General features: G+C 35.8%; 1 protein-coding gene across 1 annotated transcript in view; it reads right to left on the reverse strand.

Moving 5' to 3' along the window:
- Positions 1-18,856, reverse strand: part of Diaph2 (diaphanous related formin 2) — a gene marked incomplete at its 5' end in the record, with an annotated part of 564,399 nt that overhangs the window by 159,330 nt on the left and 386,213 nt on the right. Inside the window, one exon of the mRNA XM_051179135.1 lies at positions 6,415-6,550. Coding sequence (XP_051035092.1) covers positions 6,415-6,550 — 136 coding nt within the window. The remainder of the gene's footprint in view (positions 1-6,414; positions 6,551-18,856) is intronic.

Consider the following 18,856-nt stretch of genomic DNA (forward strand, 5'->3'; position numbering starts at 1 on the left):
CCTCTGGCCTCCGTTTGTTCATGGGTGTGCACACGGTACACATACCTTAGTGTGCTAAAAGCTACAAAGACCTGGGCAAAATTACTGTATTGAATAATTTTTCAAAAGCCACACCCAAATCTCCATTGAAAAATTCCAACCTAGAGAATAAAGAGAAAAAGCTCTGGCTTTGAACAAATATAGAATTCTTTACATGTTTGGTAATATATATGGGGAACAAAGTAGTTTAATTGGGGCACCACACTGATATTCCTCTTGTCCACAAAAACAAGGCTTTAATAAGTCATAATTTTATTTTAGTTGTATCAAGTATACAAACTTGCTTAATACTGCATTAGCACCTATGAAGTATTCATTAGCATATGTAAAATATGCAAGAATGGTGTTTGTATTACCTCAGCAATTTATATTATTAGAGATGCTTAAATACTACTTAAATAGATTCCATTATTTGTGGGGTTATCAACTGTAATTTGTGCTACTATCATTTAAGGTCTGGAGTATGACAACAGGAAACATAGTTTTAACCTATCCTAATTTTCACAAAACTGTATAGGAGAAAAGCATTTATTCACGTATATGATGGCATTGTTTTGAGTCAGGTATCTCTATCTAGTTCAGTCTACCTGAAACTCAAGATCCTTACCTCTGCCTCACAAGTGCTATGACTACAGGTGTGTCATACCTCATTCAAGTCAAGAGATAATTATTTTAAGTTTTGAAAATAGAGAAAACCAAAATTGCTACCAACTATTATTTCTAGAATCTACTTCTTTGCTAAATACAGTTGAAATTTATTAAGAAAAGTTTTCATATAACTCTAAGAGCAGGCATTTGGAAAGGGGGATGGAAGACATGTAAGAGAAGGACAATAGTTCATGCTCTCTGTTGGAGAAGGCTTTCTGAAGAGAATGTGTCTGTGTGTTGCACTGATATTCTCCTCTGTGAAGACTAATTGATCCTCATTTATTATCAATGTAATAGTAGGCAACAGGAAATCCTCATTTCCATATATTACATAAGGAAGAACAAAACCATTCCTGATTAAATAACATTTGCATCAGAATCACAGTTGTAGTTTGCAATTTTAAAAATCAGTTTTTTATGTATTTTCCCTATTGCTTCCTGCAGTCATTGCAGGTAATTTGCTGACTTCCATAAACATGGAACAAAAAAAAGAGATTTATTTACAAATATTTGGTAAGTTTTCTTTCTCTACCCACATATATAATTAATGGTTTTAATGGTCTCTAAGTTAATTATGGTCTATATCAACATAAGTACAGGTTGGAGAATGTAGATTATTCCCAGCACTTTAAGTAGTTCATATACTGTGCATACACATTTTCGAGCACATTTATTGATTTAGCATAATTTTTGCCACATGTAAATTAGCGTTCTCCATTTTACATTCAAATAAATACTATATTACTGTGCATGCTCTAATTATGGTTATTTGGGAAATGGTGCAATAAATGTTAGTTGGATGAATGAAATAACCTAATGTGCTGAAAGATATCAATATATAATTATCTATTGGTAAAACTGTGCAGTTCTGAAAAAAGAAATCTCTTGCTCTTTTGAAAAACTGAGGCTTGGAACTCACACTGTCTTCCTTCACTCTTTCATAATTTTTTTTTCTTCCTGCAAGCACCTTCGTAAGCTGCCACAGGTTTAAACTCCTTTGAAGAAAGAATCAGCTACAAGCTAACTCCTTTTTCTTTGCCTTTCCCTGTTCTTTCTCAGTAACTTCCTCCTTGTAGTCACCTCTCCTTTCTTGTGCTTCAGGCTTACTACCTCAGCAATCTCCGAAAGGATTCCTTCAATAACCTGGGCTCTCCTCCCTCATCATGCCATACTCTTGTGTCTCACTTCCATGTACTTTCATAGGCTGGCTCCATCCTCCCTTTCCTACAGTTCTTCATACCCACTGTCTTCCTGACCAAAAAATATAAGAGAAAATATCCACTTAGCATGAAAGCATCAGACTGTGAATATATTAAAAGACATCATTATATATTTGCTGTGTCGACTAGAGTACAAATACTGCTCATCTGTGGCAATTTTGTTGGTTTTCATATTTAATATTCACAATAGAGAAAACTACTGATACTATTTCACTTTATGAGGAGAGTCAGGCATATAAAGCTGCAACACACTGACAGATTATAGCCTAGTAAATTATGGAGACAGGACTTGAATTTAGGATCTCATGCTCTTCATCACCTTGTTGTATTTTCCCACAATCAATTAAACATAGTTTAACTAAGGCCCTGTTACCTGACATGCTGATGTGTAGTACTGATGATGCATTTCCCCTTTCCTTAAAAAGTTTGGCCTGTGTATAGCAAAATTTGACCCATTTTTCATGGAGTAGCTCAACTAATATGCACAGAAACTACACTTGTTCTTCTCCACAAAGACTTAACATTTTGCCAAACCAAATTGATTTTTCCCTTTGGATAGGCCTACAAAGCAAATAATCTCTATCATGTATCAGCACACAATTTCCTAGCTGCTGGTTCAGATTTATTAAATCTCTTTGACAAAACTGAAAACTTCTTAAAGGTGGGAAGTATTTCTTAAGCATTTTCCAGATTCTTCAATGAGCATTAAAAGACTCATCAGCATCAACAGCGAGTATATTCTAGGTCCTGTGTTTTTACTGATTTAATATTCATTAAAACTATAGAAGATAAATTACATTGTTCCATGTTATAGCCGAGGGACCTTAAACATCAACAGATAAAGGGAAAAAAATTCATGAGCATAAATCTTGGTGGTGGGGCTAAAATGGACGCATTCTTAACACAGAAGTCACCTTTTAAACAGGCTCACAAATTATGGGTCTTCTTAGCATATAAAACCTATTTTCTCATTTACAATATGAAATATGGTCTCCTGTCATGACTTTTGCATTCTGATCTCCACGTCTTTAAAACTGAAGATCTGATACATGGTATTTTTATGTTTCTATCTTGAACATTAACATTTTCTTCTTGGCTTTTGTGATCTCTGTAATTATTTCTGAACTTAGTTGATGATATTTGGATTTCAGGTATAATCATTTATGTTGTAATTATTCTATTCTTTTTGAATGATTAATTCTTAATACATTTCTCCATGATAAATGCATATAATTTTCCATGTCAGATTACTTTATTTCATTGTTGCTACCTAGGAGTTTTACGAGCTCACGTACAGTTGTTCTACAATAATTTGTCTTTTTTCTTAAATTGATATAAAGTAGAAATTGTTAACTAGTAGTTAGAAATGGTTAACAAATGTATTTTTAGTTAAATTATAAAAGTTTTTTTTTTAGTTTTTCTTAATTTTGTGTTACTGGAAATAAAAAGAGGTCCTTGCAAGTGGGAGACAAGGATTTGACTACTGGAGTATATTCCTTATCCTCAGTTATTATTGTAACTATACATTTACAGTTGTCAATGTGATAATTATATACACATATGCAATGTCCAAATATCACATAAGAGTAATTGGCATTTAAACATTATTATCATTTTTGATTAATGGATAAAATTATACTTATCTATGTAATACATGGAGCTCCATCTTGACATATGAGTATATTCTTCTTTTTCTGCATCTTTTCATTATTACAAGTTAGACTGTACCTGCATAATCTTAGAGATGTCTTTCAGAACTTATTCAAAATATGAACACAGCCAACATGTAAAATATATTACATATACATACACACATATATATGTATATATGAAGTTTACTATTTGATTGAACTATATATAGTAACAATCATTTAAAGATAAATATTATTTATTTTTATTTTAAAATTACATGTATGTCTGAGGGTGGATTGTTGCATGTGTTAGTTCAGAGTCCATGGAGGTCAAAAGAGGGTATAATATCACTTGGAACTGGAATTATAGGTGGATGTGAGTTACCTGATGTGGTTGCTGCAAACTACATGTGATCTTCTGAGAGACCAGCCTGCATTTTTAACCACTGTGTCATCTAGCACAGATAAATCTTATTTTAAAATGCATCTTTTATACTCACATCCCTCAAGCTCAGCATTTGTAGAAAAAAAGACTTATTTGATTTTTTTTTACAGTGCTTTCAATAATACTAGAAGGGATAATTGTCTGTATCTTGATCAAATGTATGCATATTTTCAGAAAAATAGTGAAAGACTGGTAAATACTGAGGTGAAGGGAGGATTTAGTGTTTGCCCAAGGAATGTAGCCTGGTTGTTACCTTGATCTTGGACTTCGAGTCTTTAGAAGTGGAAGATAATAGACCTTTTATTTTAAGCTACTGGTTTGTAGCATTTTCTTACAGCATCTTTGGTAAACTAATACTTCACAATTCTAATCTTCAAACAGAACCGTGTACATGTCGTTTAGACTGATTTCCTGGGTTTCAACCTCAGTGTTGCTTCTTAAAGATTTCCTTCTTAAAGGATTCTTTCTAAGACATTAGAAAACCAAACATAGTCGAATGATAATCCCCACTGTAACCCTCACAACCAAATGTGTTTTAATATTGAATTTTCTTTCTCTGTGAATATATTACCTTCCTTAGGGCCTTCACCTCTCAACGCCTACATGTAAGCAATCACCAGAGACTGCCAGCTTTATTTTTCCACACTCTTCTTGTGATGCTTAATTTTTTGTGTAACTTGACTGAGCAACATGGTCCAGAAACATGGTCAAACATTGTCCTGGATGTTTCTGTGAGGATATTTTTGGAAGATTTTTAACTTTCAAATTGATGTGCTTGAATAAAGCAAATTGCATTCTCTTATAAGAATGGATCTCATGGATCACCTGAAGATCTTAGTAATATGAAAAGACAAAATTTACTCAGGCAGGAGGAAAAGCAGATTTAGACTTTGACGCCCCCTGGATTTCTAGCCTGTGGACATTTCTTGTTGATTCTGGACTTGTCAGCTTCCATAAGCAAATGAGCCAATACCTAAAATGTCTGTCTTCGACCATAGTAAATGCTATAGAATATTAGCTATTAATGTTGATTAACAGAGGCAAGGATAAGTGTAAAGATTCTGTAGTCAGACAACTTCCATTCTATTTCAGTGCTAACACTTGCTGTTTGTGTACTCTATTGGAGTAAATTCCTTATACTGTATGACCCTCAGTTTCTTATCCAAACAATGCAACGATTATAGTGCCCACTTCATAGAGATAGAAGGATCGATTTGAAACTTGTCTTAGAATGTATTAAATCTTAAAATAGCGCTTGCTACATGACCAATATTGTAAAAGTATTTGGAATTTTCATTATTGCTAAATACAGCAGGGAATGCTCCAATATAAAGCATACAGCTTTGTATCTTCATCAGAGTTGGCTTTGCTTTTGGTTTAATTTAACCTTTTGGTTCTTTTAGTCCTTAAATAGAAGACAGGAAGCTCCTTTCTTCCTACTGTGAAAGTTACTTTCTCAAGGAAAGCAGCCATGCTTTCTATTCTTAACATTTTAGTGAAGATTACTGAGTCCTATTTACCTTTCCTTGTCAGTCCACCTGGCCCCTTATCACCCCAATCTGTTTTTAGATAAAGTATAACTCATTCTGTAGCTCAGTTTGGCCTTACAGTTGTGATCTTCCAGTTTCTACTCCCTTAGTGCTGTGAATATAGATCTATGCCACCATTCTGAGCATTTTGTCTTCTCTTCCGCAAAATCTAACAACAACAACAACAACAAACCCTACTTCTAACATATGGTGATTTTTGTTAGTTGAGAGAACATGTAGTGGATATTACATGGGACTACATACTTAACTTCACAACGGAACAAGATGCTCTGCAGCTCTTTTTTTCACCTGGTAATAGTGCTGTCAATATTTATTATGACTTAAAATGTAAAGCCCCCAAGGAGAACGTTGTTATAGCACTGTCAACAGATACATGCCTACAAAGGGAAATGAAGGTCTGAACCTCATCTCCCTAGCCCAGCCTTTCACTTCTCATATCACTCTCTTCTTCCTTTTGGTTGGCCTTCTCTAGAACATACTGTCATAGCAAATAAATGAAAAATAAGATGTCAACAATATAACATCTCATATTGATTACCCATAGGTTTCAGTGTTTAGAGTAGAAGGATAAGAAATAAAAACAACAAAATAAGATAAATCTAACAGGAAAAAAAGCAATAAAGTTTGAGTATTCTACCAAGAATAAAATCACTTTATAATTATTTTTTAACATAATCACTGTGTACTTTACACATCTTTATAAAATTCAATTACTTTTATATATGTGTGTGTCTGAATATATGTGTATATATATATTATGTATTAATTTTAAAAGAGGCTTACTAAGCTGTAACAAATTATCTGGAGACTGAAATCTTCATGCCTCCCAGGCCTGTGCTGTCACTCCAAGCATTAGAAACAGTTTAGAAATGGTTTTGTACCTTTGTTTATATCAATGAGCTGCTTCTTCTTCTTCTGGCGTTCCAGCTTCTCCTGTTCAGCTTTCTCTTTCGCAAGTTTTGCCCTTCTGCTCTTCTCTTCCATTTCTTTTCTCTTATGGTTTTCTTTCAGTGCTTCCTGAAGACAAATAAATAAATAAATAAACAAATAAACAAATAAATCGCATCCATCTTCTACACTCTATAGAATGGAGAAGGCTTGCACTTTAAAGCTTCTACAAGTTTGCAGAGATGGGAAATTTTCATAGCAGCCTCAGAGTGTGGGCATATACTGTTTGTTGACAGAGACAAACAATTATCCTTAAGACATCTCTTCTCAAAAAAATTGAAAACAATGTTTTCAGTTTTCATTATGTGTTGTGGGAGGAAAATAGGGTTATATCTATGTTGTAGGTTTAATGATGAAAGTACTTTCCTCATTGTTAAAATAAGAACTACTTTTGATATATAAGCAAAGTGAGTATTTCATCTCTTATTGAAAATTTTCCTGTTATCTGAAAAATGGGTTAAAAAAAATCTACCTCACAGGATATCTGTGATGAGAAATGAGATGTGCACATGAAGTGTTTCAGCAGAGCCTAATACATTATAATCAAGGTATTTTAGTCTATTATGTGTAGGTGGTTGTGTTGCTGGTGGAATGATTACACCTAATGATGCAGGACATGAAAGAATCACCTGCAAGTTTTGTAGCTTTTTATATGGTGAGACTGATGGAAATGATGAAACAGATTTCAATCTCTTCAATATCTCTGGATTTCCAGTGAATGAGTACATTCCTGTACACGATACTGGAGAAAGTTAAAGCAACATGACCAGATGAAATAATGTCAGCTTCTATGGAGCTCACATCAATCACTACATTTTAAAGACACATCAACTACTAGTTCATTCCTTCATGTTCTCTTTTCCCCTGCAATTATGTTTGATTGGATATATTTCATAGTATGTACTTAAGTTTATGCTTGATGAAAGTTTACACTTTCCCTAAAACTATATTGTTCCAGCAAGTATTTAAAAAAGACCAAACCCCTAGAATACCCCCCAAGGTTTTTGCCTTAAGGAGTCTGAGTCTATACTGAAGTATTTTTTCATGTTAAAGGGCAGGATAGTTTAAAATACTCCCGAAAACCCCTCAGAACAATTCTCCTGGCTTGAAAAGATCGATTTCTGCCTATAAAATCTAACTGATTTTTACCTCTGTGGCATCTATTACCTTACTTCCCTCATTAGGCAAATACTTCCCTCATTAGGTTAAGAACATACAACTATCTGGCTACTGTAGACAGAATCGAAGATTTCCACTTAAAGGTACAAACTAGATTTTACATTTCAGTGCAGCCTCTCAATATTAGCACTACTGACATTTGGGGCAAGGTGATTTTTGTTGTTGCGTTGTAGGGGTTGGCTTATGCATTGGAAGATGTGTGATGGCATCTTTGATCTCTACCCACAATGTGGCAACAAAATAGGTCTCTTGAGACTGCCAAATGTCACCTGAAGGGCAAACAGGTCCAGATTGAGAACAAGGAGTTTCAGAAAGAAAATTTGGAGAGCAAGTGAGCAGGGACTACACATTCTTCAGTGGTACACATATTAGCTCCTCTAAGACTAAGGGAACACCTCAAAATAGGAGGAAGGAAGAATGTAAGTGGTGGAAGATATGAAGAAAGAATGTAAAACCCTGTCTAATGAACATGATGTGGCCATGGTACTAGTGAATTCACAACAACTATTGCTGCTTCCACAGAGACTGCATAAGACCAAGTTCATCAACCTTGATCCACAGATGGGACACACCCAAAGTATCTAATAGCAGTCTATGGCTGCTGAGAGGGAGGGAAGTAGTGGTTTCCAGTGATTTGGCCACAGGTGGGTTACTCAGGAAACCAATGAAAATATTTATGTCCATTCTTCCATGAGTAGTTCTGCTTAGTCCCAATGTGTTCTAAAGCACAAACAAAATAAAACACAAGACATGAAAAAAGAATAGGGAGCTGTTGAGATGTGGATGGGAGCTGGTGGGGATATAGGACGTTCAGAGAAAGTGGAGGGATTATAAGACCAGAAAGTACTGCATACATATATGAAACTGTGAAATAAGAGTCAAAGAAAACCACCCAGTGTTGACTCATAATCAGGTTACCTTTTCTTTCTTTTTTAAACTCTTTCTTTCCTTTTTAAATTATTTTCTTATTTTACATACAGATCCCAGTTCCCTCTATCTCTCATCCTCCCATGGCCCCCACAGACCTTCCATCCCATCCCCCATCCACTCCCCAGGAAGGTTGAGACCTTCCATGAGGGATCATGAAAGTCTGTCAAATAATTTGGGGTAGGGCCTACGCCCTCCCCCATGTCTCTTTGCTAAGGCAGTGTCCCTCCATGAGGAATGGGCTCCTGATGTCCCTGTTTGGAGATACATCCTGGTTCCCTTGTTAGAGGTACCACACACTTCCCAGGCCTCCTAATTGAGACCCATGTTCAGGGGGTCTAGGTCATTCTTATGCTGGTTTCGCAGCTATCAGTCTGAGGCCAATAAACTGGATTGAGGAGTTAGGCTCTACTATATATAGACAATAAAGGGCCTGAGAAAAGAATCAGAGAAATATCACCCTTTACAATAGCCACAACCAACATAAAATATCTTGGGGTAACACTTTCTATACAAGTGAAAGACCTGTATAGCAAGCAATTTGAGTCTTTCAAGAAAGAAATTTAAGAAGATACCAGAAAATGGAAAGATCTCCCATGCTCATGGATAGGCAGGATCAACATAGTAAAAATGTCAATCTTGCCAAAAGCAATTTACAAATTCAATGCAATCCCCATTAAAATCCCAGCACAATTCTTCACAGACCTTGGAAGGATGATATTCAACATTATACAGAAAAACAAAAGACCCAGGACAGCCAAAACGACCTTGTACAATAAAGGAACTTCCAGAAGCATCACCATCCCTGACTTTAAGCTCTACTAAAGAGCTATAGTACTGAAAGCAGCTTAGTACTGACACAAAAATAGACAGGAAGACCAATCGGATCAAACTGAAAAACCTTGATATTAACCCACATACCTATGAACACCTGATTTTGGAAAAAGCAGCTAAAATTATACAATGAAAAAAAGAAAGCACCTTCAAAAAATGGTGCTAGCATAACTGGATGGTGATGTGTAGAAGACTGCAGACAGATCTATATCTATTGCCATGAACAAAATTTAAGTCCAAATGGATCAAAGACCTCAACATAAATCCAGCCACACTGAACCTCTTAGAAGAGAAAGTGGGAGGTACCCTTGAAGGAATTGTTACAGGAGACTGTCTTTTGAACATAACACCAGCAGCACAGACACTGAGATGGACAATTGTAGGGAGCCATCCCGGCTTTCTCCATTACAAGATGGCGCCTGCATCTGGCTGGCGTTGAGAGTAAACAAGTCAGTGCACAGGTGCAGGGTGATTTTCCCTCCCTTGGCCTCTGCCTCTCCCGTGGTGTCATATGGGCCGATGGGCTGCAGCCAGTCAGGAGGTGACACGTCCGAGGCGAATGTTGTAAACCTATAGAAGGGTTGGGTTTTGGATGTTTGGGGTCTCCGCTCTGTAAGCTTATGCTCTCCCTCTCAAGATGCATTAAAGCTTTACTGCAGAAGGATCCTGAGTGTGCCACGTCGTTCTTGCTGGCGAGACGGTAGTGTGGGACAGACAATTAATAAATGGAACCTCCTGAAACTGAGAAGCTTATATAAGGCAAAGGATACAGTTAACAAGAAAATAACGGCAGCCTACAGAATGGGAAAAAATATTCACCAACCCCACATCTGACAGAGGGCTGATTTCCAAAATATACAAAGAAATCAAGAAGCTAGTTACCAAAACACCAAACAATCAAATTAAAAAGTGGGGTACAGAACTGAACAGAGAACTCTCAATAGAGGAAATCAAAAAGACTGAAAGACACTTAAGAAAGTGCTCAATGTCCTCAGCTATCAGGGAAATGCAAATCAAAACAACTCTGAGATACCAGAATGGTTAAAATAAAAAATACCAAAGACAGTTTATGCTGGAGAGGATGTGGAGAGAGAGAACACAAAGTACAGCCATTTTGGAAATCAGTATGCCCGTTCCTCAGGAAAATGGGAATCTGTCTACCTCAAGATCCAATAATTCTGCTTTTAAGTTTACACTAAAAAGATATACATACAACAAGCACATCTGTTCAACTATATTCATAGCATAACATAACATAACAACATTACCTGGAAGCAACCTAAATGTCCCTTAACTGAAGAATGGATGGAGAAAATGTGGTACGTGGTACATTTATACAATAGAGTACTACTCGGCCAAAAAAAAAAAAAAAAAACAAAAACAAAAAACAAACAAACAAAAAAAACCCAAACAAACAAAAACAACAATGGAATCTTGAAATTTGCAGGTAAATGGATGGAACTAGAAGAACCCAACCTGAGTGTGGTAACCCAGTCACTAAAAGAGGAACATGATACGTACTCACTCATATGTGGATTTTAGACAGAGAAAAAGATCACCAACCTACAATCCACACCCCCAGAGAAGGTAGGAAACTAGGAGGACCCTAAGAGAGAAAAACATGGCCCTATGTTAAGAAGGAGAAAGAGACAAGAACTCCTGAGCAAATTGGGAGCAGGTGGGGGACGGGAAGAAGGAGTTAGGAGAAAGAGGAGGGGAAAAGAGGAGGGGAGAGGAGAACATGAAGGAGCAGGAAGACTGAGTTGGGGAAAAATAAAGAAGAACAAGAAAAAACAAGAAAAGAGATACCATAATAGAGGGAGCCATTATAGATTTAAGGGATATCAAAAGTGGTAGTGCATTTGGTATGCTAATGGATCTACTGTACTTGAAGTAGTTCAAGTCTCCTCTTATGTATCACTTTCACCTGCCTGTTTATTTCTATTCTTTAAAGTATTGTTAACAGTAAGTTGATTAAAAAATGTTTTTCAGAATACTATAAACTACTTTAGGAAATTAGTCTAAGGATGTATAGGGTCAGAAACACAAAATAAGGCCTGGGCCTGGCTTCAGAAGTAGATCAATATGCTTAGGGACTAAACCCTCAAACTTTGGGATCTGACACTATCTTCAAGTGGGTGGTATTAGAGATCAGAGAACATCCAGCTATTGTCCACACCTGCAGGATGCACTGTATTCAGTGACAAATAGCCATATCTTATCTAGTCAGAAAAGTCTTCTGCTATGATTGCTGTGGTATGAAAGCAGCAGAAATACAGTCTGTTTTTTTATATACTGCCTTACTCTGATAATAAAAGCTATGCTTTAGTGGAAATCTATTATGTGTCTAATGTTTTTAAGACATACTTTCTAATCTTTATACAGATAAAACCACTCATATCTCTATACAGATAAAACTACTCATGCAAGTATTATTCAATCTCATTTATACATGAAATTTCAGTTCAGATAGATGAAGTGACATGTCCAAGGCTACACAAGTACATAATTTCTAGAACCACTTATGGATGCTTGGCATCCTCAACCATGTTCATGTAAACTATACACAAGAGGAGCTGTTGTGAAAATTATAGAATAATTGGCTACATTTGAATTTCAGATAAACAATGAGTATTTAAATCTAAGTATATTCTATACAATATTTAGGACACATTTAAAGCACAGAAATCATACATTATCTAATATACATTGACTCTAAAATGTTATAATTTATATAAAATTCAAATTTTAGTGGACATATTATGATTTATTAATCTATTTCTCTTTCTTCTTTTGCTTTTTGACAAAAGGTCTTAATATGTACTGAAGGCTAGCGATCTCGTGATTCTCATGATTTATTTCCCAAAGTGTTAGGATTATAGGCATGCACCACCAGGCCTGGTTGGCATCTTGGTTTTTCACTTAATGAATCTAAAATTCCTTTTCTCAAGCCTCCATTCAGTTTTATACATATCTTTTGAATCACTAGGCTATCTAATTAAGATTATACAAATTATTATATTAAAATATCCAAATATAAAGTCTGTTTTCAGTTAAGAAATGCTGATAGAGATTCTTGAGGTAGGATTTATATTGTCCATTGCCTTGAATTATTCCACTTCTGCAATGTTCTTCACATACTCCTCTAAAAGTTATTTCTGATGGTAAATAAAATTAAAAACCATGAGTTTATATAAAAGTTCATAACTTATACAACTGAAGATGGTAGACAATAAGGTAATCAATAATATCAAAGAGTCTAAGGAAGAAATTTGGCAGCTATACAAATATACTACAATTCTGGATGAAATGGAGGCTTGAATGAGTATCTAGTTAACTATGCTAGAGAGCTAGAGACTTAAATAATAAGTTCATCAATCCTCATAATAATGGTTTCATATCAATAACCTTTAAATTTGTTAGAGTGAAAGGTAAGAAATTTCAAACTTAGTTTAACATCTAAAAGCATAGAAGCTGATAATGAGGGAGAGAACTCTTTAGAGGGATGGATTCTTTTCACCTTAACTATTACAAAGCTAAAAACAAAAGAGCAATGTGGGTACCCATAAAGATGGCTGTACTCCATTTTAGTCCATATAACAAAAGACCTGAATCTGAGGTGTTGCTACTCCTGACTGTCAAGGCTAAGGAAGGAGAAGTTGAATCTGAGGTATGGTTACTCCTGACCTCAAGGCTAGGGAACAAGTAGTAAGAGCTAAAGTGTAGTTATTGAACCCTTGGAATGAGTGAGGAAGAAAAGTCTGTTTGTTCCATATACATGATACTGTGTTCCACTTTTTGGTTAAGGTATATAAGAATGGTGAAAAATAAACTCGTAGCATTTCAGCATTGACTGATCTGCTCTCCTGACCTTTATTGTGTCTCTCTGTCTTTCTATAGCTAGCCTTTCCCTCATCCATACTCCACCACTCAGGTATGGACTTGGGGCCGCTTGGCTGGTCCGATTACAACACTGCAAAGACCGCTCCCGACAGAGCAAAAGCATGAGGGGAAAATTTAAGGTAAGTTTAAAATAATTGAAAAATTGACAACTACTAGCAGTATTATATTACATGTCCAACTTCAGTGAACATTTTAATACACATGCCCATGCACACACATATACGTATATATTTTTAAGTAAGCATTATTGTTAGTGTGGAGTATGACAACCAATTAGATTCTGTGCTTCTACACAAAGGTACTCTGTTAAAGGATGCTAAGTGAAAAATGTTTTCATAGCAGCTTCCTACAAGGTAAAGATTTGTTTATAGAATGAAGTCTAAGTTTTACTAATATAACTATCTTTCAGAGAATTAGTAAAAAGAATGAAGAAAAAATATAACATAAAACATGTCTAAAATTTACTACAACAATAGTCACCAACAATGTCACATCACTGAATAAAATCTCTACTGTTTTGTTGAAAATGAACAAATGAATCATCTTACTACCATTGATGTGCATAACAAGGGAGATCCATTAACCAAAAATGGCATATACAAAGGCATAGCTCATGTAAATGCTACATTTTATTTTTAGTACAATGAAGAGTTTTAAGAGAAAATAAAGCAAAGGTGGGAATTTTATAATATATTTCCAATTCATTTTTATATCAGTATATGAGTTTGAATGGAGTTATTTTATACAATAAGTTATAGGTAATAAATAAAAAGCACAGTTTCAGTTGTGGGATACCTCCCCTTGAGTTGTTGGGAGTCTTGGAGACCTCTCAAATAGTATAGGCTATTGCCATTGCTCTTGGTTGCCCGTCATAATATGATGGTGAAACCCTATTGCTGAAGAAAGCATTTATATTGGCCACAGGACATGGAGAAATCTAGTTGATACTGACTAGGTAGCATCGTCTGTGCTGGTTAGCTTTCATAGTACTGGAAGGTACTTTGTTGGCATGTGGGGAATAAATAATTAACAGTCTTATTCAGTTGTGAATTCTGTGACAGATTGGTAAGATATGCCCATGGGTGCAATAGTGGCATATGCTATGGGGGTAACCCACTGTCTTAGGACTGGTGTAAGGCCTAGTCCACAGGAGGAATTCGTGTATGACGCTGTAAATCTATTCAATAATCCATGGTTTGGGAGTTCACAGGCCCCTATCTTTAAATTGTACCTTTCTAACCATAGTTTAGTGTAGCTCTCAGAACTCACCAGAGGAGTTTCTCTGTGCAGTATAGTGATAATGCAGAAACTTTCCAAATAAGGAGTTTGCATCATTTCTTTCTTATTCTTCTCAAAACAGGGGATTCACTTGTTATGCCTTAAGATTTACAGAAGCCAGAGAAACAGCCTAAACTGTCAAGCCATGGGATGGTGTCAACCATACACAAATGCCCTTACCCATTTTATTAATGCTTTCCAGAAATGTCCTCTCTTTTCCTTGTCAAATTTCTTCCTCCTAACATTTTACTCTACAGATAGCCTTTAACGGTCCTGACTGCTAGTGAGTCTTCTAAAATTCTGTACATTTTCCTAGAAGCCAGATCAAAGCACTGTGAAGATACAAATCTCAATGTATTATGTCGCAAAGTAATGTATAGGTAAGCTGGGCTGTGGTCTTATCTGTTGGTTTGATATACGTGAGTGAAAATCCTAAATACTTGTGGTAGCAGTAAACCAGGATCCACATTTGTCCAGATTTTCCTCTCTCATTTTAGAATGATAACACCGGGTTACAAATGAGAAGCTTAAGATGAGATTTGTAGCATTTGACTGAGAAATTGAAGAACCATATGATTGCAGGAGGAAACCACTGTAGTCATTCATTAGAATTTTCAGCAGCAATCATGATCAAATTAAGGCTTTCCATTAACGAAAGGGAGAAATCCTATTCTTTAATTAATGGCAAACAACATTAGATAGTCCTTCTCTATAGTTTCATTGTGCTTAAAGGGCATATTGGATTGAAGAAGTCACGACAAATGCTCAGGGCAATGAGTTTTCAACTGCAGCAACCAGTCTTGGAGAGTCAGAGCCTCTTAAGACTTTATAAGCACTATAATACTGCTAAACTTTTTCTTTCCCAGAGATTTGCACTTATTATGGTACAAGTGACCTTTAAAGTTCCTCTTATGAAAGATCTCATGAATACTTCATCAACCAATCAGCTACAATTGCAACAGAGGTATAACTTTCTTACTTACAGGCGTAATTGAAACCTTGATTAGCTTCCTCAAGTAGTTAGGTGACTCAGTAACAGACACTAAACAAATATACTGATAGCATAGCTAGATGGTGCTTAGAGTCTTGCACTTTAACCTATGTAAATATGGTATGAATCACAGATGTACCATGGACCACGGGTAATGCAGAAACAAAATAGAATCTTTCTCTTTGATTCTCATGTTCCTTTCTTTCTACAGACAATGTTGGTCTTTGTTCATCTCCTTTCTGGACTGTACTTTCCTGTCCCACATATTTTTACTTTCCTCTCAAACTCTGCTTGTCTGGTAGAAAATCCATTTATTACTATTCAGTGCCCTTCCAATAGTTTACAAAGCCTTATATACTATCACTCCATACAAAGCCTCTGACCTTGTCTCCCCATTGCCCATTATCCTCCAGTCTCTTTAGTGTCCTTTGCATAGCTTGAAATTTTAATCAATATTTCCTGTAGGTTCTCACACACTTCTATGCAGTCTCTCTTTTAATGTCCCTTCTCACTTCTTCTTCCCCATACATCTTATACAATAGAACCTCTAAACTTTGTCTCCCTCTTCCCTAATATAATATTCAGAACATAAAAGGTCAAAACCTAGTTAAACTTTCCATACTCTTCTTTCTTCGAATTAGCAGCTGGAACTAGTTGATTTACATAATAAGAGTTTTCAGCTTGGGAGTTTTCAAAACATTAAATTACCAAGAACACCTCCACATATAGTTCCCCATACACCTCATATTTCTTTATTGTAAAAAAAAAATCATAGCAGTCTTGAAAAAAAAAACACTACAGTAATTTGGAAGGGTGGCTTTCTTCTAATCACCTATAGGCTTTGTGTCATTACTGTCTATCCATCTATACCGATTTTCTTAGAAATGCCAATGCTGAGTGTTTCTGAGTACTAATATTTGTGACTTGTCATAGCAATGAAGCTCATTTTTCTGCCCAGAAACCTCCTTTGGCAGAGATTAGGACTTACTCAGAGCCTCCAAGGTTAAGAAAAAGATGCATGCTAATTTCAAAAGTGGGGTGTTTACTTTTTTCGAGGAGATTATTTATGGGGTTCTCAAACATTAATACCATACAGATCCTCAGTAATCTTTTAAGACAAAATGTTTTCTGATTTGGGTAGATGGTTTATGTAAAAAGTTCCGTGAGTTGATTTGTATAAATGACAGGGGACAGACTCATGAAGAAACTAATGTGTTACAGGTAAGAAAGGAAGCTGAAGTGAATTCAAGTAAGTGCTCACTGAAGAAGCCCTCTTTTATTCTGCACAACCAGCTCACTGCTCAAACTCCTTAGGAAACAAATAAAAAATTAATGTGTCTTTCACTTGCAGTACATATCTGGAGGTTTGAGAGACAAACAGATCTTTGCACACCAGCATAGTCGTGAAGAGAATCTCAAAGGTAAATTATTAAAAACAAGAAGAAAGAAAAAAAGACTGTTATGTGCAAATCTCCTTGGATATTAAACTTGCAGTTGGTTACAAAGCGGTCATGCGCCAATAATGATGGCTGGCTGTGATCCCTAAGGCCTTCCTTTAAAATTTGCCTTCCAACTGCAAAAACATGTGATCTGAAGTTGGAGGAAAAACTGTCTCTCCCGTCACAGCCCATTAGAGTGCTGAACTATGATTAGCTAGAAGTTAATCTGCAATCTGTAGCATAGAAAAGCTATTCAAATGCTGCCGGTTTTAGCAGACATTTTTGTAATAGGAATGTGAGCATCCGCGTTTGCATCTCAGAAAGAAAAACAATTGAGTTCAACATGTCTCTATGGACTACTATTTGATTAAAATCTATGAAATGCTTTGAGTGACTATAGGAAATTAATCTATAACTTTTTTGAGCTAAAGGAAGAAAATGAAATTCTGAAGTGACTGACACAATATTTTAATGGAAAAACATCTCAGGGATGTATGAGTGGAGGAAAATATAGGAGTGTTAAGTTACCATTCTGCGGCCTGTGTTTACTGCTTAATACTGTCTCTAAGAAGCTAGGAGCGGCAGCACAATCAATAAGGTTTTGTTGTTTTGCTTTTCAGTGCTCAGGATTCAATGCACGATCCAATGCAAGTTATGAACCACCAAGCAACAGACCTCTCCCCTCAATAAGGTTCTAATGTAACCAACTGAGGTGTAGTGAGAAGTGTGGGTAGACCTGGATGAGTATATCAAGTTACCTTGAGAAGTAGAATATACAGACTTGCCCAATAGGAATGTTCCTCAGGAAATATGAGCTTAGACCTCTAAATGTAGATAGAGTTCCATGATATCCCCCCAGGAACCTAGTCTGACTGTATCACCTGTAAAAAGGAAATACTTCCTTACATCTCAGCAAAAGCTGTCAGATTTTAAGCCACTGTCTTGTCTATTAACCTCTATGTAAAAGAAACCCAGTCAATAGTTTCCTTTAAAATATTTTCCTAGAGGTGTAGCTTGTCTTTAGTACTTACTGGCATGCCCAAGTTCCAAGTTCATATTGTAAGGGATGTGGAGGTCTTTTGTGAAAATCTGTGGCCTTGATCCCTGCCCCTTCCCCAGGCTCAACCATCCTGCCTCAGCCTGTTGAATGCAGAGATTACAAAGTTCTGTGACTGTTTCTATAATAAAAACTTCCTCATAGATATCTTTTTTTCTTAAATTTAATAACAATAGGGTATTCCTATGGGTCTCTTCTATCTGTTAGACATTATATTTCAACTCTAGGTTTCTCCATTATGGTATATCTACCCCTAAAGTAAGAAAACGAGGATTGCAATAATACTCTAAAGAAGTATGCCATTCTATTTCTATCAGTTTTTAATGCTCAAATTATTCTAATTTTCAAGTGCAACTGTAAAGTTAGATCCAATATATCGATTGCAGTCACCAATCCTTTCATACTGCCTCCTTGGGAAATAATATACTTATTTTGGTGAGGGCATTAATCTGTATTTGAAACTCCTCATTCCAAACTGAACTCTGAATCTATTAAAATCAGTTACATTAACTTAGATTCACATTATTTTAAAGCAAAGATTTGGTTGCCCATTTCCATCATCTATTGTAATATAAAACTTGGTCTAATCCTTTTACATATTACCTGAAACGAGAACAACCTAAATTTCCAAGAGTAAGTGTACGTGGTAAGTTCTAAAACATATGCTATAGAACACTTAGAGAATTCTAAAACAGGAGTTCCTAAAATTGGAGAACAAAGTCATTGTCTTCTAATAAAGATAATAAGAAAGATAGTATCTCTTTGGT

This window comes from Phodopus roborovskii, unplaced genomic scaffold (genome assembly GCF_943737965.1).
Source record: "Phodopus roborovskii unplaced genomic scaffold, PHOROB, whole genome shotgun sequence".
Lineage (NCBI taxonomy): Eukaryota > Metazoa > Chordata > Mammalia > Rodentia > Cricetidae > Phodopus > Phodopus roborovskii.